The sequence below is a fragment of the Scleropages formosus genome, chromosome 1 (assembly GCF_900964775.1).
Source record: "Scleropages formosus chromosome 1, fSclFor1.1, whole genome shotgun sequence".
Taxonomy (NCBI): domain Eukaryota; kingdom Metazoa; phylum Chordata; class Actinopteri; order Osteoglossiformes; family Osteoglossidae; genus Scleropages; species Scleropages formosus.
The window spans coordinates 54,051,189-54,072,018 of NC_041806.1; the positions used below are offsets into that span (position 1 = coordinate 54,051,189).

Below are 20,830 nucleotides of genomic sequence, written 5' to 3' on the forward strand. Positions count from 1 at the left end.
ATGTAAATCTAAGCCCTGCTTGGGGTGCCTTGTCATCTGCTGGTGTCCTGTCCTGGGTGTGCCCCCCCCCCCCCAGCCTTGTGGCCTGTCTTGCTGGGTTAGGCTCCAGTTCACCATGACCCTGCTTGAGACAAGTGGTTTCAGACAGTGTGTGTGTGTGAGCTTGAGGGCAGTATGTTGTCATAGTGGTTTGTTGCCACAAGTGGGCAGCACAGCAGTGCACCAAAAGTGTGCAGCTCAGCTCATCTCATCTCAGTTCAAACAAGATGATGATGCTGTGCAGGTCAATGGGTTACAAACTGGTGTTATGAAAAGGCTGCTGCACTGCAGCTGGCTGCTTGGCTGCTGCTCCCTGTTCCCTAAGGGCTTCTCAGGCCTTTGTGCAAAATAAGTTGTCAGACTTTGTGCTATTTGTACCGCAGAAGAAAAAAGCCCATCAGTCCTTCAGATGTTGGGACATGCTCTACATTGACATGAATTTTTACAGATGAACCTCACACAGCTCTGTTTTCAAAAGTGACTTAAAAATTGGTATTCAGCTGAGTATTTTACCTGTGCAATTCAGAGTAAGTACCTTGATTTGACTCAGCAGCCATGAGGTGACAAGGCTGAGTCCAAAGCGACTGGAGCACTCACCTCACAGGGGAGCAGGACGCCTTGTCATTGCTTTGTTAATTCTTTTGAAGGGTTACTATAAATGTGTGATTCCAGTAAAGTAGACACTGACACTTATGTCTTAAGGAGGGTTTTTATATACTTACTTTCCAGATGCTTTCAGGCAGTAAAAAGAGAGGCATACTTGTATCGCAACAGGGGATGCCAGTTTACTGTACTGATTGGCTTCCTGGGCAGTTTGATTACAGTAACTGATTAGGTGCCTGCATCCCCACTTGACCCAGGTCAGCTCTGTGTGAGCAGAGCTGTGCTCCTTATATGATGCACTAGGGTACCCAGGTTGAGCAGGTCCTACTCAGACTACTCACACTGCACCCTGCTGCTGCAGGGATGTGCAGTGTGACCCTAACCCTAACCCTAAGCACCATACTGGTTTCTGACTTTGGTGCTGCAGAACTACAGGCGGAGGGATGCATGTGTGTCTGCCAAGGGTTTCGGGAAACAACAGACACTCGTAGTCCTGGGCACAGGATCTGGATCCGGGTCTCAACCGACTCGTTCTCCTGCACAGAGAGTTTAAACAGGAGACTGGTGCTATGGTGATGGACTCCAGGTGTGTTCTAGGTGCCCTCTCCCCTTGTGTCACAGACTCATTTGCCCAAGGCAATATGATCACACACAAAAACAGAAGGGTGAGCAGGGTGATCTTCAGTGCTTTCAGTACAAGAAATATTGACATATCTTCTTTTGCAACTTTTGCATTTTTTTTTACAAACACCAGATAGTGACAGAGTTTATATGTAAGTACAATCTAGAAGTGTGGGATGTGGTGGCACAGAGTAAAGCCAGTGCCTTACACCTCCTGAGTTGCATGATTGGTTTGGAGTTTGAATCCAGCTCAGAGTGTGTGGAGTTTGCATGTTCTCCACCCGACAGATGTGCATGGAAGATGGAACTGGCAAAGCACTCCAGTTTTAGAAACCACACGTGTGGTGGCTTTGAGTTGGATTTGACTCGATGGCACATCCATCCGCAGCCAAGAAATGGGTAGAAGTACTAATAGTTGCAACAAGGAACTTCAATTGCTAAGCAAGAGGTGAAAGAATCAGTCTGTACAATAAAAGCCCTCACCTTTCCGCTTGACACCATGCCTCCACCACAGCTGTATGGGCCTTTTGTAGTGCTTATGGTGTCCATTCTTAATGCAATTAATACATCTTCTTATGTTTGCATCTTACACACACACACACACACACACACACACGCACACTGAAACCGCTTGTCCCAAGCAGGGTTGCGGCGAGCCAGAGCCTAACCCGGCAACACAGGACACAAGGCTGAAGGGGAAGGGGACACACCCAGGACGGGACGCCAGTCCATTGGAAGGCACCCCAAGCAGGACTCAAACCCCAGACCCACCAGAAAACAGGCCCCAGCCAAACCCGCTGCGCCACCGCACCTCTCTGCAGCTTACCCAGCCTTCTCCTAATTATCTTGAAGGTAGCCACGGTCTGATCCTTGCCGAAAAGGCAAACATTGACAGTAACATACTCACTAACTACAAAATGATCATCAGCCTTACTATTCTGTCAAAGTAGTATCCATTTAGCTGCATGGATTTTTGGAAATTCACAACATGTTAGAAAAAGATGAGTGTGGATTTCGCTCGCCATGAAACTGAAAGTGCCTTAATCAGATCTGTTTATGACTGAGCGTTTGTCCTGTATTCTAGGTACTTTTACTGTACTGATGTTTTTAGCCCTCACTGTTCAACACAAAGGGGGGGTGCAGTGGCACAGCAGGTTTGGCTGGGGCCTGCTCTGTGAAAGATATCAGTGTCTGAGCTCAGGAGAATTAGAGAAAGTATGTTATTTTGTTTGGATGAAATAAGATAAGAGTTTACTGCTATCAAATATTAACTCAAAGGGTTTAAACTCTGCGATTGCGCCAGTACTTCGGCCCCTTTATTTACTCCCAGAAGAGTTAAGGAGACACTTTACAATCTTATTGTTCACTTATACAGCTCCGAAGCAGTTATTCATTACATATTAATCAGAACCATTAGAATTTAGTGGCTCTTCAGTGACAGGATGCAGGATTTCTCACAGGTGTCAGTAAAGTCTTTCGTTGCACCTTCGTCTCCTAACCAAAGCGCTGCCGCGGCCCAGAGGGGGATGAGCGAGCTGACCTTGGACCTCTGCGAGTGGGGGGGTGGGGGTTATTTTTCCCTTAAGTTTAGTTCCAGCAGATATTGCAGCGGGACTTAATTATCAGCAGGATTGTGAAATCGATGCCTTTTGCACTTTGCTTCACGGGCTGCGCAGGTAAGAGCATCCGTGACTCACCTGCGATCACCTGGCTGTGATCCGACTGGCCTCGAGCACGGAACTGTAACCTCGAGGGTTAAAAATAAGAGCAAAAAGCCATGTGACAAATGCAAACTTAGCCCTGACAAACAAGGGGGTTGCGCGAGCCACCCATTGTGCCCTTTAACGTGAACGAATGAATAATAAACGAAATGGCACAATGTGTGTGTGCGCGCGCTGCGAGAAGCGCCGCAACCGCAGGGATCCTTGTCGCTCCGCACAATAACGGCTACAGCGCGAAGGAGGAGCGACCGCGCTGACGCTGTTGTACAGGGGGAGGGGGAGGGGGACTGCGCGGCGCCGAAGCCGAAGCCGAAGCCGAAGCCGAAGCCGAAGCGATCCGACCCCTTCTGCTCCTCCAATAAGAGGTGGGAGACGCGCACACGGCCATGGCTGCGCGCGGCGCCGGACACCGGAGGAGCGCGGCGACACCGAGAGCCGCCGAACGGGCTCACATTATTATTATTATATAAAAGCTCGCGTTACCGACAGGACGTGGAGGCGCACCTTTCGGCCACCTGGACCTGGAGGAGCAGGTAGGCGGAGCGCTGAAGGCCCGTAATGAGCGACACAAACATGGTTGTGTGAGTGTGTTCGTTCATTGATGAAACGTTGCGGAGCGCCGCACGTCGCCGCGTGAATGCAGCACATAGACGGACACGTAGTTTGTGTGTCTCGCGCTCGCTCGCTCGCTCGGCTCGCTCGCTCTGCCGGGACGCGGCGGGGGGCCGCGGATGCGACGAGTCAGAGCAGAGAGACACAGTGAGTGACGGCGAGTTCGGCCGCAGCTCTACTTAAACCGTCACTGGTACTCTAGACTAGTACTACACTACTGCTCGACCGCACACTAGTACTAATACACTACTACTGTATCTATAATTGATTCTCCGCAGTCGAGGGCGAACGGCGCCGGTGGGCTCGGGCTCGTGCTCGTGCTCGGGGGTCTGTGACCGCGCGCTCCGTTTCCCAGTATCCTTTAGTTTTCTCCACACACGGCCCGGCGGTGCCGGAGGAGACGGATACCATGTATCGGTGTCGACTGAGAGAATCGTGGTTCGCGACATGCAAATTGCGGTGTCTCGCGGCGCGCCGCGTGCGACCCGTGCTCCTGCCGCGCGACCGCTGATAGACAGACAAATAAGGCGCAATAAAAGCTGCATTTTGTCCTTCGCAGCGGTTCATGAGGTTTTTTTTTTTTTTTTTTTTTTTTTTTTTCTTTCTCCCCCCTTTCTCCTTCTTCTTCCTCCCGGCAGAGAGCGCGTCGCGCGAGCGGCATGACGGAGCCGAGCCCGAGGGTGTCGCGCGCATCGGGGAGGGCGCACCTCCTGTGAAGAGTGTCGAAGTGCGCAGGGTTCACGCGCATTTCCTTCGCAATCCCGCAGTATCGCGGCGGCGGCGGCGCGCGGGACATGTAAGCACTCGCCGCTCTCCCTCTCGCGGGGTTTGTCCGCCATGGAGCGCGCGGAGCCGCAGCCCGAGCCGGAACCGGAGCCCCCCAGCCACGGGCTGCACGGACCGAACCGCCTGCGGCCCTCGTCGTACCGCGCGCTGCGCAGCGCCGTGTCCAGCCTGGCGCGCATCGATGACTTCTTCTGCGAGAAGATCGGATCGGGCTTCTTCTCCGAGGTCTTCAAGGTGAGAGCGAGAGACTCGGAGAGACTGGGACAGACAGTGACAGTCACTCTTCCTCCTGCACGTGGGGTGAGCAGGGCATGATGGGGTGATGGTGGGAGGGTTCTGGGCTCCAATCCCACCACCTGCTGCTGCTGCTGCTGCTGCGCTCCCCAGGCTTGATCCAAGTGCTTTACCCTGAGCTGATGCAGTGACGCTCGGTGAGAATGAGCCCCTGCCACCCATGCGGATGAGCGTGAGCCGGAGTTCCGCACCCTCCCCGTGCCCTTATTTTTATTACTAGGGCCTGCAGCGTTTCAGTTATTAATGTCGCTGTCGTCATCGGGATCGGCCGGCTGTCGAGCCGAACGTCTTCCGAACGCTGCCCTCAGCCTTATAGGCGAAGGCGAAACAAGCCAGAGTTCTGCACTTTTTTTCTTTGGCTTTTGCGGCTCACGGAGTGAATGTGGCTTTCGGTGGCGAGCGGTCAAAGTGTGACATGTCCCACTCGTGTAACAGTCGGGACTTTTACTTTTTAGCGATGGCAGAACATGTCGGGGTGTGATCAGCTGGAAAGTGGGCTATCGAACCGCTGCCGCGGTGTGAGCTGTGGTGCGCTTTGAATGCCTCTTTGACACCGAAAAGGAGAACGATTCATGTGCCGAATAAACCAGTAGGATTATGGCAATGAAGGTAACGCAGACGAGCCCGTGCGGGTAGTTCCCTGTCTAGTGGAGCGTTCCATGCACGGTGATAGGGTCGCGACCACTCCGTAGTGAGTTTAGACGCACATACGTACTGTGTGGAGCCTCTTTTTTCCAGCTTCGACTTTGTCACGTTGAGGTTCTCGTGGTCTGAAGTGAGCAGCGGTTCGGTGCGAGACTGGCCCACCGTGGCCCTGCCGTGAAGTCGGACCTGATTAAAAATGCACGAGATGCTCTCTTTCTTTCCGTACCGGGATCGCCTTGCAAAGTTGACGCACCTGTGGAATGTATTTCTGCCGACACCGAGCGTGTAAATGCTCGGCGCTTCTCTATGTGCTCGTCGCTGTTGAAAGCGTGCCTAATGCGCTTCCTGCACATGGGTGCCAAACGCAAACAGAATGTGTTAGAATGACGCTTTTGGCAGCTGGAGCTGGAGCTCAGCACACACTCCTCACGGTGGACTCAAAGCATTTGAACAAGATGGGTGGCAGTAAAAGGCCTGTCCAGGTTGCGTTCTCCGCTCGACGCAGAGGCCGCCCTGGGCAAAGGAAGCGCCGCACGTGGAAAGGCGGCAAAGTGGTCCATCGCAGCACTTGGAACTCGTGGTAAAATGTCGCCTCCGCTCTCGTCCCGATATTGTCCAAGCGCGAATGCTGTGCGTCTTTCTCTAGTCCTTCTGAAACTGGCACGGCTGAAGATCACGACTCTGTTTCTCTCAGCTTGAGGAACTGATGCTTCTGTTTACCGCGGCCTCCGGCTTTTGGCACCGAGGTCATCGCGTCCCCCGCTGTGTGCGGCGCAAGTCGTATTGCGCGTTCGCCGGGCTGCTCAGGAATGACGGAAAAGGGATGTGATGACCGCAGGAGCTGGAGAAGACCCCCTCAACGTCCACAACTCGCACATGGGTCAAGTTGCTTTTTACCAGGGTTATACTCTTGTTTCATTGTGTCAGGACTCTGGGACAGCAAGTGGCGTAGAGTTCGGAGCTGTTGCCTTGCGATTTTTGGAACAGTTTTGTGTGCGTGTGCGCATGCTACGTCACTAACGGTTCAATCCACGTATGTTTGCCCAGTGTATTTCGGTGTGAAAAGGACGCGTACGGGCTCGACGAAGTGAAGGAAAAGCGGAAGAGTATTTGTACTCTTTGGTGTGACCGATCAGCGCCCAAGACGGAAACGGTGGAGTTGTGTCCGTCATCAGAGAGCCCTTCCTTGCCTCAGTGATCGAGTTGTGTGAAACACCTTTTCGTACAACGGTGCCCTTCGCCACGAAACCCTGTTGGTGTCCGTGCCCATGAAGGCGTCTCATTGCGACGACGCGACTGCTTGTCGCGTGGCCCGCATGTTTTGACGGAACTACGGTCTTCGCTGTCTTTGTGGTGAACGAAGTTATTTGAAACCGCTACCGAGTCTTCAGGAAAGAGCAGTAGGTCAGAGTTGTGCTAAAACCCAGGGAACTTGGATTAACTAACCACTTATGTTTTGTGATTCATTGCTCAGCTATAAGACACTTCCCTCCAGGTGCTCTGGTTTCCTCCCTCAGTCCAAAAGACTTTTGTTTCAGGTGGAGTGTTCTAAATTGATTCTAAATTTAGAATTAGAATTAAAAATTCTAAATTGCTGTGTGTGTGTTATATTGCTCTTGTTAAATGGGTGATTGTACAGTGTTTAGTGTATCCAGCATTATAAGTAATCTAGGGGTAAATAATAGTGGCGATGATGATGATATACAACCCTTTCATTAACCATCCACCTGATGCAGTTTTCATCTGTCTTCTGAATAATCACTTTCATTTAGCATCTTGTTTTAAAGCTTAGCTTCTCCGTCTCGTAGAGTGCAATTGGGGTAAGGAAGACGGATTATCACCGGGTACCACCACAGTGTAAACGTTGATCTGCAGGCAGGAGCCCCTCGAAGGTCGGTGCTGCGGCGCAGCCGATACGGCGACTGCGAGTGCAGTTGTAGAAGCCAGCTCGAACCCTGAGGCTGACGCCAGGATGACTCTTCTTGTTTGCCCACCCCCCCCCCCCCCCCCCCCCCCCCCCCCCCCCGCTTCGAGCTGGGGCTTGTCAGGCGCTGGAGAGCAAGCAGCTGGTTGCGTTTGTGTGGCCTGTGTAGAGAGGATCCTTCATCGATGGCTCCGTAACCGGCAGCAAAACAATGACTTTTCTCGGCTCTCGTTTTGGAGCCGCCGGTGGCCACGCTGTGCCCTGTAACATGTTCCCCATCCGCAGCCTGTCAAGGACATGGGTGTCCTGGGGGGGAGCTCTGCTGGGGAACTTGAGTCCAAACACACTTGCAGCTTTCCTCTTCTCTCTGAGCTGTTTAGATGCCTGCGCCGGGCTTTCCCGCTTACCCGGAGTCCTGCTTCCTTTACGTTTCTTAGTCGGGTGATCAGTGGACTAAAAATCGCAACAGGTGGAAAAGCAGCGGCCTTGTGGGACAAAATGAGGTGGGTCCTTCCACCGGTGGAGGCTGAGCAGGTGAAACGGTTGTAGATCTTGTCAGAGGTCACAGAAGGACACGGTTGTGCACGTGATGGTTTTAGAAGCGCAAGCAGCCTGCGGTGAACCGGGCTGGACGCTTACCTGTTCAAATGGACACCAGTTGTAGGTAAAGATGGGTGATGGGGGCTGCAGCAAGGTTTCAGGTCCAGCTGTAGATTTGCTGAATGAAACATGAAATTTAAGGAATTGAAAGGGATGAAAAATGATTTTTTTGAATTCGCTTGGAATGCTGTTGTAACTACTGGGCAGAAAAAGCTAAGGATTTTAGTGACTTCCAGTGATCCCAGAAAATGTACGTGATGTCAGCACTATTTCTTTCTCTTATTATGTTTGGCATGTAGTAAAAGTGTCGCTCACCTCGGATATGACACAAATGATGGAGAATTGCACAGTGCAAAAGGTTCCCTATATAGGCCTCCTAATTAAGCGTGAATTTATGGCACGAGAATGTTGAAACCCTCTTGAACAAGTCGTTACACTTGAAAATAATGGCGTAATAAATTCAAGCCCTCCCTACATCTGCCTCCGCTGGTCATATTTGCAGCCCCCATATCGGTGACCTTTTCTTCTGCAGACTGTTCGCGGTCGTTGTCGCGCAGGGATACGATGCACGGTGGCCCCGGTGTCTCCGTTCATCTTACCCCGTGCATCATGACACCAAACCTTTTGGTGATGCTGTGCAGGTGTTTCCAGCAACGTGTGGGAGTGCCAGAAGCAAAAACGTGCCTGTTCAGGTCAAGTGTTGGATTGTGTGTGTGTGTGTGTGTGTGTGTGTGTGTGTAGTGGGGAGGTGACCTGCGCCGGTCTCTGTGTGAAAGCTGTCGTGACGTGGGGAGCGGGAGCGCGGTGGAGCAGGGGAGCAGGAGCGCGGGCTGGTTGATGTTTGCTTCACTTTCACATGACTGACTGAACGAAGCCAGTGTGTGACTTCCTGAAATGAGCCACTGAGTACAGAGGAGGGAGTGAAAGGTGAGTGGTGTCAATGTGAACTTTGACCTCTACTTCTCAGCTTCATCTCTTTACCTCTGTACATATTTTTGTCCCCGACTCCCTGGGGTATTTACAGGCATGAGCGGAGTTAATTACCCTCCTGGAGAGGGTGACTCGGCGCCTGCCTGGAGGTTGGCCGCAGGTCCGAGTGCGGAAAGATGGCGGCGGATCCTCGCCATGGGTCAAAATGAAGTGGTGTGTGTGTGTGTGTGTGTGTGTGTGGGGGGTTTTTTTTTTTTTTAAATTTTTTTTAATTATATACTTCTCACACCTGTGTGCGTGAAATGGGTCTCTGTCTTTCTCGGTTGTGCTCAGGCACCTGATGCCCCTCCACCTGACGACTGCTGTGCACAATGCTTTCCTTAACCCCCCCCACGCAGTCTGATGTACGTGTCACGGTCTTGCTGTGTCAGCAGGAAGGCTCGGCCTGCTCGCAGATCTCTTGTATACATGGTCACATCTGAGATTATGGCTTTTTTTTGGAGGGATTGTGCTGTTTCGGACATGGACTCCAGAAACTCTGGGTCCCTGGGTTCCAACTGTTCAAGTGATGAAGTTGAGGCTTGAAATTTGATTTACTGTGTTTTGCCTTCGCACCTCTGTAGTTAACATTTGTTCGCATGCAGCCATTAGTTGGCAATAAAAGAGACAAAAAGGGTTGGATTGTCGGACTGGGGTAACGAAAGTAGCGTGTGCAGTTTGCCGTGTCTGAGTTTCATGAATAGCAGGAGGAAGAACGTTGCACGTTTATGTGATGAACCTCTCAGAAGTTTGTGGGAACCACAGGTCTTTTTCACTTTTAATGTTTTTCAAGTTAATACATTTTTTTTTTTTATAGCTGTGTGTGTGTGTGTGTGTGTGTGTGTGTGTGTGTGTGTGTGTGTGTGTGTGTGTGTGTGTGTGTGTGTGTCTTACCGAGCACAACCAGCAAATAAAATGAAGTACGTCTCTAATAAGCTTTCATACATCGTGATGTTCATAAACAACGGCTAGCTACGTTTACATTTATTCATGTATCGGACACTTTTCTCCAAAGCGACGAATGTCTCGGCGAAAATACAACGTGTTCGTTACATTAAGACAAAGACAGGGCTGCAGACATGTGGTTCTTAAGTAAACCCAGTTTGTTACTTAGATACTCAGGAAGGTTGCAAGTGTTTGTGATTTGACTTGGTATTGAATAAGTTTGGGAGGCGATGTATTTTTAAAGAATTTTCAGTAGTTTCAAACTAGATTTAAGTTTACAAAAGAGAAAATCATACATTTTGTGATGGACTAGCAGCCCATCCACATCGTACTCTACCTCGTTGCTCTGTCTGTGGGATCGGCTGCGGACCACCGTGACCCTGCATTGGATGAGCACGTCGTGAGAACGGTAGACGGTTCTTAAAAATTTACTATACTTTCTTGTCTTATTTTGCAGAGCAAATCCAGCGGTGAGATGTAGCTGATGTCGTCTGCTGTTATGGAGCTCTTATTGATTGTGCCTTAGTGGCGAACGTGATTTTGGAGTTGCGGACTTCAGGTACCTGTTGCTTCCCAAGTTGAGGACTTGGGGGTATGAACACAATAAGGGTTGGTCTCCTCTCCGTACGTACGCGCGCGCGCACACGGTTGTTTCGAAAGCTCAAGGAATGGTATTCTGCTTGCGGCTGTATTTATGGTGTTACCAGCGTTTGCTGCCGTGGATCTTTCGTGGCGACGTTTGCAGGCGGTCTGGACCCGGCCCACTTCAGCGTCTGCTTGTTTGTGCCGACCCTGTGCTGCGTCGGGCATGTCGGGAACCGTGCTCCTGTTGCCACACATCCACGGAGATTAAATCTCTGGCACGCTGAAAACAAACACGGTGTCAACAACTGTAAAGCAATCCCCTCTCGAGCTTAATAGGCAAAAGTGTAGGAGGTGTTTTGCTTCGAGTGCCGTGTTGTGCCTGAACGTGTCCTGCCAGGAGGAAGGAGAGGTATAAATGTAGAGCGAGAGCAGAACATTAATGTTGGATACATGTGTAACATGTACTTTTTGCTCCCTGTGGGTGATTCAGCGCACCGCGGCTCCAGGAGGACTCGCACGCTTAACTCGTCTCGTACGCAACGTATTATTAATCTGCTCGTGGACTTTGCATGTTCCTTACGAAGAAGTTGTCCGTGCGCAGATAAGAGCTCCTTCCCGGTGCGGCGGTTGACCGTGTGTCAGGTACCTACTTCTGGGAGATCCTAGATACAAACGAAAAATAAATTCCCCAACACTTGTCATTCATGTTGTACTGAAGGGAGCAACATGACCGTAGGGTTGGTGTTCAAGTGAAGTACTATCTTTCCACAGCTTATCCATTTTAACTCGTGTTCTTTGCACCTCAGAAATGGTCCTGAAAGGAAATCGGTGGTTGTGCAACATTTGCGTCCCGCATGTGTTCGTACCTTGTGATGGGAAGAGGAAGAGGAGGGGAAAAAAGACAAACGTTCTGCTGCTGTTGTCTCTTTTTGCTTGTTGCCCCACAACCCCGAGAACCTGTCAGAGCAAAGGGATCACCTCCTGTTCACGCAGAGCCGCTGCGGGGGTCCGCAGGGTGTCCAGCTGCTGTTGTGGTCAGGAGGCCTTCTCCGGGTCAACTCCTGAACTCAACACCCAGCTGTGGTCCATGAGCACTGAGCTGGTGAAGCTTCACTTGTGTGTCTGTTACTCGTGAATTCGTGCGGTTTGGCAGCACAACTGGTAGCGCTGGCGTCTCGCAGCGGCTGGACCGTCCAAAGACGGGCTTCAGGTGAACTGGTGACTCCACGCTGTTGTGTGTGTGTGTGTGTGTGTGTGTGTGTGTGTGTGTGTGTGTGTGTGTGTACACACACGTAGTTGTGCATGTAGACTTCCAGCAGCTCTTTGGCCAGCAGATCAGTCTGTCAGCTGGCCTGGATTTGAGCTGGGAAGCAGATCAGGGGAATGATGGGAAATCCAGAAAGCCTATTAGTGCCCAGGCCTGGAGTGTCCCTTAATACCTGTTGCAAAGGGCAGAGGAACACACTCCAGGACAAACACACAGCATTAAAGATTTGGATGTTCTGTCTACTATTGGGCAAACGCCCCCCCCGACACACACACACGCACACCTCTGTAAAACAGTGAGATGCCTTTTCTTTCAAAACATATTTTTGGTATTTTGATGGGACATATAAAACTTTTTAAAAGTAAATAAAAAAGGCAAAATTGACATTTCTAAATATTTAGGATCTCCCTTTAGCAGCAATTAGTCTTTGACTGTTGGAAGTGATTTTTACTTTATCTGTTGCAGGTCACTTGGACGTGAAGGTGTATAGCAGTTTGAAGTTCTTTCAGTAGATTTGTTCGTGGGTTTTAAGTCAGGTCTTTGACTGGACGTCACAAGGAGTCTCACCTTCTTTTTAAGCTGTTCCAGAGTAGCTTTAGCTCTCTGTTTGGGGGTCACTGTCTTGGTGAAGTTGTCCCACCTTCAGGTCTTCTGCAAATTTTGTACCAGTGTCTCTCCTTATTTTACTCCATGTTCTTAACTTCCTTGTTGACTGGCTACTCAGTCCCAGCTGGTGAAAGGCACAATCCCCCAACATGACCCTTCCACCACCATACTTGATTGTGGGGATGTTTTTTGCAAGTGCTGAGCTGTGAGTTTCCCCACATGTAACGCTTGGCAATCAGGCCAAATATCTGCAGCTTCGTGTCATCAGACCACAGCACTTTTTTCCCCACACGTTGTTTCAGAAGCGCCTGCATATTGTTGTTGGGTCCCTCCCGCAATTATTTTTATAAACGCTTTTATAAATTCAGTTGTACAGCCCAGACCGGGAGAGCACCTGAGCATCTCTTGACAGACTCATTGTTTCTCTCATCTCAGCTGTGTCACGCTGTAAATCCTCAGCGGGTGTTTTTGACCTCTTGACTTCCTCCTCCTCCTCTGGCCAAATTTTTCTTCTTGCTGAGCTGCTAAGTTTTGGGGATGGGTTGTTTTGAAGACTCTAGGTAGTTTTAAGTGTCTTTTGTTTCCCCATAATTGTTTTAAAAGTACTCCTTGGGATTCTCTCAAGCCTCTGTATCCATCGTGTGGCTTGTCTCTCAACGGCTGTTCCTGGGGTAGCTCTTGCCTTCTCGTTGCTTCCTGTGCCCTTTTTCAGCTCTCAAGCAGTAGAGCCACATTGAAGGTGTGCTTACTATTTCTCTGCAGCAGTGATAAACAGAATAATGTAACGGCTTCCAGCTGGGGTGGTGGCAAAACAACGACACGGAATAAGGCAGGTTCGGGGAATAAAGTGGAAGGTGTACGCCTTGACGAGTCTGACTTTGGTCATTCAACTTCTGTCCAGCGTTGGCATTGTCATGTCCGCGCGGAGCCCACAACAATATTGACTCTGTTGCCAGTTTGAATCCCTGCAGACCCAAACGTAGGAGATAGACAAGTGAAGGGTGACCTAGAGAGCTGCGTGTGTCTTCTCGGCAGCGGCAACAGAAACCTGCGTGTCCAAAGGTAGTGTTGTGCTAGAAGCTTGCCAGCGCCGAACGTGGCTCTTTCTCGGTGTTCTGTAATTGCTGGGACTCAAGTACAGGAAGTGGGTGCGATACATAACCACGTTTGTGCATCGTATCTGACCGTCGCCATAAGGTCTAAAGTTCGTCCCGTCCCGTTCCCCCCCGGTAAACACTTTTCAGTGTGTTCTTCATTCTGCAAGCACACCTTTCTAACGGGCATTTCGCTGAAGCGGCGGCATGGTGGCACAACAAGTAGCGCTGCTGTTTCACAGGACGTGGGTTTGATCCCCGCTCAGTCTGTGTGGAGTTTGCATGTTCTCCCCGGTGCTCTGGTTTCCTCCCAAAGACATGCTGTGCGGGTCCCCCCATAGTGTGTGAGTGACAGAGAGAGAGAGAGAGAGAGAGAGAGAGAGAGAGAGAGTGTGTGTGTGTGTGTGTGTGTGTGTGTGTGTGTGTGTGTGTGTGTGTGTACACACCACTGACGTATGGACGAGTGACCCCTCGTAAGTACCGTATCTATCAGTGTAAGTCACCACGGTAACTAAGGTGTGTGGGCTGGTAACACTGCAATAGTATCCATTGGAAGTTGCTTTGGAGAAAGCATCTGCTAAATAAATAAATGTAAACGTAAGAGCCTTGTCTTCCGGCCTCCCAGGTGCAGCACAGGATCACCGGGCAGGTGATGGCGCTGAAGATGAACACTCTGCCCAGCAACAGGGCCAACATGCTACGGGAGGTGCAGCTGATGAACCGACTCTGCCACCCCAACATCCTCAGGTTAGTGGTTGTGGCCCCGCCTGCTCATGCGCCCCTCACACGCTGTGCCGTGGAACCTTGTGCTCTGCTGCACAGTAAACATCACCCAGGTTCCTCCTGCAGTGTTAGAAGGGGGAACTGGCTGACTCATTGGCACATGCTGACACGTTTGTCTTCCTTCCGTAATTTTGCTCACAGCACAGGAAACGCTTTCTAATTTCTCCTTCCACACAGATGGAAACTTTGGGTGCCTGAAAAGTAACTGAACGCTTGCTGTGATCATGTGTGTAAGCAGCTCTTGCGTGTGCACTGAGTTCAACAGCAGGGTCGTTACTGCTTTTCACTGCTGCCTTTAGGCCTCTTTACAAGTGCAGATAGTCGTCGGCGTGCAGCCTGTGGTGAGAACCGTAACCGAGTCGCCGTCCGCATCGCCGCTCTTTGAGCACCGCTGAGGAGCGTGAATCAAGAGGAGCGCCTGCTCACGTGGCAGGAAACGCGCGTCGTCGTTTCACTCGCTCACTGAGTGTGGAAGAGCTCCTTAACGCGTCCCTCGTGTCCCTGTCCTCCTGCAGGTTTGTGGGGGTGTGTGTTCACGAGGGACAGCTGCACGCGCTGACGGAGGTAAAGTTAACCGTGGTGTCCACCCATCATCTCTGTGAAACACTTCGTTCTGACAACACGAAGCTCTTGCCGCATGGGCCAAGGGTTCGACTGGAGTTGTATGGCTGTGGCAGCCCTGTTCTTCGGGGCTGCGGTGCGAACATGTGCTGGTCTCTGGTCCCAGTAGAGCACTTCGGAAGCAGTTTGTGTGTTGTAGCCCTGTTCCGGTCTACCTGGTTTGTGCCCCGCTCTTTGTCTGCGGGAGGCTGGCAGGAGCTGGTCTCCATGGTAATGTCCATGTTTATTGTGCCCCGACTTCCCCACAGTCCTCAAAACGTGTCGCTCTACTATTCGCAGTACATCAATGGTGGGAACCTGGAGCAGCTGCTGGACAGCGACGAGTTCCTGTCCTGGGCTGTACGCGTGGACCTGTCGCTGGACATCGGCCGGGGGCTGCAGTACCTGCACAGCAAGGGCATCTTCCACAGGGACCTCACATCCAAGGTGCCTTGCGTAACCTCTTCTCTGCTGAGCTGGGTTTTGTGTGCGCACACACGCAAAGTCACACTCGACACACTCTGGGTTGCGTGCATACACTCTGCATGCATTAATAGATGTCACCAAGCATCTTGCCCCTTACGCTTGTGGCCAAGGTGCTGGGTGGCCCTGCTGTCCTCAGCTACTTCTCACCTGCAGAACTGCCTGGTGCGGCGGGAGAACGGCCTGTTGAGCGCCGTCGTGGGCGACTTTGGCCTGGCGGAGAAAATCCCTGATTACAGGTGAGTGAACACCTTTGCTGCCGTGCCGCTACCTGTGCGCGCGCGCACACGGTGTCTGTCTCCGCAGGGCATCGTCCGCTGTACCTGACATCACGGCATTGCGTGCGTGCGTTAGTAGCGCAGAGATTTGACCGTGGTGTGACTGAGCATTGCGGTGTTGCCCACGTACTCTGGCTAAGCTGTGGCCGTATGTCACTGGAACATCAAGCCCAACACTTGTGTGTTTTTGCATGTGTTTGTGTAAGAAAATGCGTGTTGTGCTTGTGAAAAAGAGAAGCGTGTACAAATGCAGTGTGTGGCCATTACGACGTTTGTGTGCAACAATGTTTGTTTTTTTTTTTTTTGGGTAACTGCACGTGTGTGTACCTGTGCTCTGTGTGTGACATGGCATGTGTAGCCAGTTGGTGTTGGGTGTCGTTGTTCTGCTATTAATTCTGTACGGATGACATTTTATGTTACGGTGCATTTCTGCTTGTAAGAAAGTGAGAGAGAGAGAGCCGCGTGTCGGCACGAGAAGGAGGCCAAGGCCCTTTAGGGAAGCTCTCCAAATAAGGACATGTTCTTGCAGCGCTCTGTGCTTCGCTGGCAACTCGAGTTGAGGCTGTGATTCCGGCTCCTCTGTTTGTTGCTCACTGGGGTGTTGTTTTTGACGTGTGTGTGTGTGTGTGTGTGTGTGTGTGTGTGTGTGTGTGTGTGTGTGTGTGTGTTTACACCTACGTGCAGCACTACCAGTCCAGACTCGCTCTGTTCTCCTTCCTCCCGTTTTCCTTACTCTGAACATGAGAACTTTCACATGCTTGGTTATTATGCACACGGACACCCTCCACGTACCGGTGTGTGAGAGTGTGCACGCGTGCACATACACGCACACAAACTCAGGAATACACGCAGCCCGTAGGAACGTCGCACCAGCTCAACCCGAGCGCTCCTGAAACGACCCTTTTGTCCCCCCAGCGACGGTGTGGAGAAGCAGCCCCTGGCGGTCGTGGGTTCCCCCTACTGGATGGCGCCGGAAGTGCTCAGGGGGGAGCTGTACGATGAGAAGGTACAGTACGGCGTGGCACGGCGGCGCTGCAGTCACTCCGAGGGAGAAGAACAGCAAGAGAAAGCACAGGGCCCACAAGGGGGTTATAAGGAGACTAGCGCCTTCGGTATTGCGGGATTTTACACACTTTCGCTTGCGGGCGACACCTTTGTCGCACGTGCTCTTGCCGCTTGTCGTCATCTCCAGCCACCCCTTTGCAGGTGGATGTCTTTGCGTACGGGATCATCCTGTGTGAGGTCATCGCGCGGATACAGGCGGACCCCGACTATCTGCCACGCACTGAGGTATGTGGCCTTGCGCACCGCCTCTCTTCCATCCAGCCGTACGCACGCCGCTCCAAGAGCACTTGGCTCGGTGAGCTCACCAACCAACACTCTAAACTAATGTACTTTTTGTGAGGGGCTTCCAAGGGTGTGTTTCTCACTGCACGCCATCCACCGCATGCAGACTGCGTTCGCTCGACTCTGCGTTGCTCCTCCATCAGGTAAAGTGGGGCTTTACAGCAACCAGTTGGCAGCCAAGAAGGGGGCGCGCGCGCACACACACACACACGGGTGTGTGTTCATCAGCACCAGAAATTTGAAGTTCTCTTGATGCGTGTGGAACATGTTGGGACTGACCTCTTTAGTTCTGTCTTTGAATGTCAAATGCTTCTGCCCTTTACGAAGACCGCAGAACTCCTTGCTGTTTCTTTCGGTTTAATTTCTCATAGGGCAGCGCAGTAGGTAGGATGGTGCCTCACAGAGCCTGGGTGCGCTTAGGCTGTGGGGTCGAATGCAGCTCGGTCTGTGTGGAGGTTGCATGTTTTCCCTGTATGTGTGAGTTTTTTCGCCAGATGCTCTGGTTTCCTCCCACACTCCAAACACGTGCAGCTGAACGAATTGACTTGATGCTTCATCATTGTGTGTGTGTAGGTGTTGGTGCCACAGGAAGCCTCAACTCTGCACTGTTCCTTTCCCCTGTACAGAGTCCTTTACTCTCGTGAAGCTCCGTGTCGCCAGTTTTACTTCCCTCTGCTCTTGACTTGTGCATCAAATACTGTATGTTGGTGACGTTTATATTGTTGCAGAGTTGTCTGCCAGCTAAAGGTGACCGTGGTTCTGCAGCCTGAGGTCATTTGTCCAGTTCGCCTTATGCTTTGGGTTGGGACTCGTCACAGCTGTTTGTCTTAAAGAAGGCACGTGTGTGTGTGTGTGTGTGTGTGTGTGTGTGTGTGTCTCTCTCTCTCTCTCTCTCTCTCTCTCTCTCACTGTGAGAGACAGACGGTGAGTGGCGATGTGTACCAACCTCCTCTGTGCGCCTCCCTCAGGACTTCGGCTTGGACGTGCAGGCCTTCCGGAACATGGTTGGGGACTGCCCCCCCTGCTTCCTGGACATGGCTGTTCGCTGCTGCAACGTAAGACACTTGCTCACCTTTTCCATTGGAATCCAGGCCGCTTTCTGTCTCAATAAGAAACCTAATTTTAAAAAAGTCTGAATTTTCACCTGAAAAGCAGGAAGCCCACGCTGGCCATCCTTGTCCACCTCGTGCCCACCCCAAATTGTGTTTCTCTTCCTAGATGTGTGCAGTCCAGAGGCCCTCATTCACACAGCTGGTGGTAGAACTGGAACATGAGCGAGAGGAGAAGGAGGAGGAGGAAGAGCAGCAGCAGCCTGTTGTTCAAGGTGAGTCGGGGATGATGAAGAGCCGCAGGTGCGCTGAAGCTTGGCTGCTTACGTGGTTTATTGCACTTTGACTGCAGACTGAGCCGCAAGAGTATGCGTTCCCTCTGATGATGGGGAGATGCCACTCCTGGTGCTGCTATGTTGTCTGCATTGAAAATCGTACATCATGCCTGTATATGATACCTCACTGAAACCTGACCAATGTTTAGGGAGTTTTTTTTTTTTTTTTTTTGCTCCCCCCACCACCCTCCCCCACCAGTGCTTTGTTCATATGTTCACCTTAGTGAGAAAAGCATTCTGAAGATGAATCAAATGGAATTTCTCTCCCCCCCCCCCCCCCGTTCTTTGCCAGAACCCACAACCCTGGTCAACAGCCCTCATCGGAGACGGTCCTTCTGCACACTTGAAGATCAGAACTTGTCCCGGAGCAAGTCGGACACATTGCCTCCCACAACGCCCCCCGCTCTTAGTACGCCTGCCCGCATCAACCCTTTTTCTCTACGGCAAGACCTGAATGGTGGCAAAATCAAGCTCTTTGATACACCCAGCAAGTCAGTCATCTCCCTGACCTTTACTCTGCCCCCGCCACATGACCCCTGTGTGTCCCCCTCTGAGAACGAGCCCCTGCGGGGGGTGCACCGCCGCTGCCAGTCCCTGCCCTGCACCCCTGAGCTAAGGGGCCTCTCTCTTCTGGCTGGCTCTGTGGGCCGAGAAGACGGCCTGGAGGGCTTGAGTATACTGCAGGACAGTCAGGAGGAGGAGGAGGAGGAGGAGGAGGAGGAAGTAGAGAGGAAGTGCTTGGAGCACATGGCAGATGACTCGGGTCTCCCCTTGGACCTGGAGATGGTGTCGCTAGACCGCCTGGAAGAAGATGGAGAGCTAGACAGCTTGTGTCCTGCTGAGCCAATGGACTGCACCAGCTCCCCCGATGCAGTAGATAGCGCTGTTCCTGGCATTAAGCCTTTGATACCCCCTGCATCTGGACTTAACGGTTGGGGCTCTGTGATATCCAACGGTCCCCCATCGCTGTCTCCGCTGCCGCACCTGGAGAACAACAATAGCACTGTGGTGATGAGCGGGCCTCTTAGCTGGGGGAGCGGTGGGTACCACGGCCCCAGTGGGGGTGCTGCTCCCTTCCTGCTGCCAGGCTCCAGTAACGGCACAGTGGAGCAGGAAGAGGTAATTTCCTGTCCTGGTTGCTGCATCGCAGGGCTCAGCTTCCCCTCGGTGTGTCTGCGCGCATCCCCCCGTGGCCACAGTGCCCACCACCCCTACAAGAACTTGAACGGGGACGCAACGCGGCGGCTACTCGCTCACGGCACCAAGAGCCTGGCCCCATCGACAGGGCCCGGCGAGCCTGGCCTGGCGCTCCCGGAGGCTCAGACATAGAGTGGCGCCGCGTGCCGGACAGAGCCGGGAAGTGCTCCGCTTTCAGGTTGACTGTAAAAGTGCGTTTGTGGTGGTGACTGTTTTTGGTGATTCTGTCATCGCTCATATCATTGGTAGTATAACTGTTTTTAGGGTCGGCTCAGCTCTTTGCCCGTATTTTGTAAGGCAGAACCTCGTGCTCCGTAGGCTGTTTGCTGGACTGTGTGTGTGTGTGTGTGTGGGGGGGGGGGGGGGTTATTTTGCCCCAGATTGCACAGAACACCATGATAGCTGGAGGGTATGAGGACATGAGTGGCTGGGGTGCTGTTTGGGTCTCGGGGAAACAGGATAAACAGCGGATTGTTTCCCAGCATCACGCAGCTCATCTCCACTGGTGCAACATCTGCCTCTTCAAGGACAAACAACTGACTTGCCCTTCTGTGTCACACCGCTGGAGTAGCACACACACACTATACCGTCACCTGTGTTCGACTGACATGTTAGACCTTATTTTTAGTTTAATCAAAGTAACAAATGCTTGCTTAGCGCTCACGTGTGTGTGTGTGTGTGTGTGTGTGTGTGTGTGTGTGTGTGTGTGTGTGGGAGAGCATTTGCGCTCAGTTAATATGCATTTTTATGACGCATGTGAACGAATGAATAACTGCACGAGAGACCAGACCCAGCGTTGCTACTGCTTTCATGTGTTAGTGCACAGATGGTTGCTCTTGGATCTCTGTGTGTTTGTAGGGAACTTGATGACTGAAATCGTCTGTGGTGTCTGGGGCGGGGGGGGAGGGTGGTTGCTCTTTTCAATATCGAAGGCCAGCAGCGGTGTGGTCATTGCTGAAGAACTTAACTGTATACCAGAAGGTAGCAGCCAGAAGTCCTGAGAATGCACTGCTGTTGTACCCTTGAGAAAGTACTTCACCTGAACTGCTGCAGTAGATGTGCAGCTGTAAAATGGGTAAAGGTGTAAAATAGTAACTATGTACATAAGTTTAGAAAGGGGATTCTCATAAGCTAAATAAATGGGGTAATGTATGTTTTGGACTGCATGTACAAGGCAACGAGGGGAAAAAGATGTATATTTTGTTACTACAGTTTTTATCTTCCGTCTACTACTGTACAGCATTTGTAAGACTTTGCTTGGTTTCCTCTACCCTGGAACCTGCTCCGTCCTGATGTCCAGCATGTCTGCTTCCCCAGAGGGGATTGCTCTCTTGGCAGCCTGATGGAGTCCAAGCACGCAGCCATTCTGAGATCTCTAAACAATATTGAGTGCATATGAAATATTGAGATTTCTGCCCCTTTTTCCAGTGAAACTGCGGTGGAGCAG

General features: G+C 51.6%; 1 protein-coding gene and 1 long non-coding RNA gene across 2 annotated transcripts; one reads left to right on the forward strand and one right to left on the reverse strand.

The window, feature by feature from the left end:
* Positions 1-2,535: 2,535 nt before the first annotated feature.
* On the reverse strand, positions 2,536-3,205 carry LOC108932927 (uncharacterized). Its single transcript, XR_001966030.2, has 2 exons — positions 2,961-3,205; positions 2,536-2,810 (listed from the first exon to the last, which is right to left on the reverse strand). It is a non-coding gene; the product is annotated as an uncharacterized LOC108932927 (long non-coding RNA).
* An 89-nt stretch (positions 3,206-3,294) lies between these two features.
* tesk1b (testis associated actin remodelling kinase 1b) lies at positions 3,295-20,062 on the forward strand. Its single transcript, XM_018749650.2, has 11 exons — positions 3,295-3,517; positions 4,235-4,616; positions 13,937-14,058; positions 14,610-14,658; positions 14,995-15,141; positions 15,334-15,416; positions 16,371-16,461; positions 16,662-16,745; positions 17,771-17,857; positions 18,021-18,126; positions 18,479-20,062. Exons 2-11 carry the CDS (start codon positions 4,434-4,436, stop codon positions 19,513-19,515), a joined length of 1,989 nt encoding a protein of 662 aa, XP_018605166.2. The 5' UTR covers positions 3,295-3,517; positions 4,235-4,433; the 3' UTR covers positions 19,516-20,062.
* Positions 20,063-20,830: the final 768 nt, after the last annotated feature.

Coding starts and splice junctions, on each gene's coding strand:
- tesk1b (XM_018749650.2), top strand. CDS start 4,434: ATGGAGCGCGCGGAGCCGCAGCCCGAGCCGGAACCGGAGCCCCCCAGC. Junction 4,617..13,936: donor TCTTCTCCGAGGTCTTCAAG/GTGAGAGCGAGA, acceptor CCGGCCTCCCAG/GTGCAGCACAGGATCACCGG. Junction 17,858..18,020: donor TGGCTGTTCGCTGCTGCAAC/GTAAGACACTTG, acceptor TTCTCTTCCTAG/ATGTGTGCAGTCCAGAGGCC.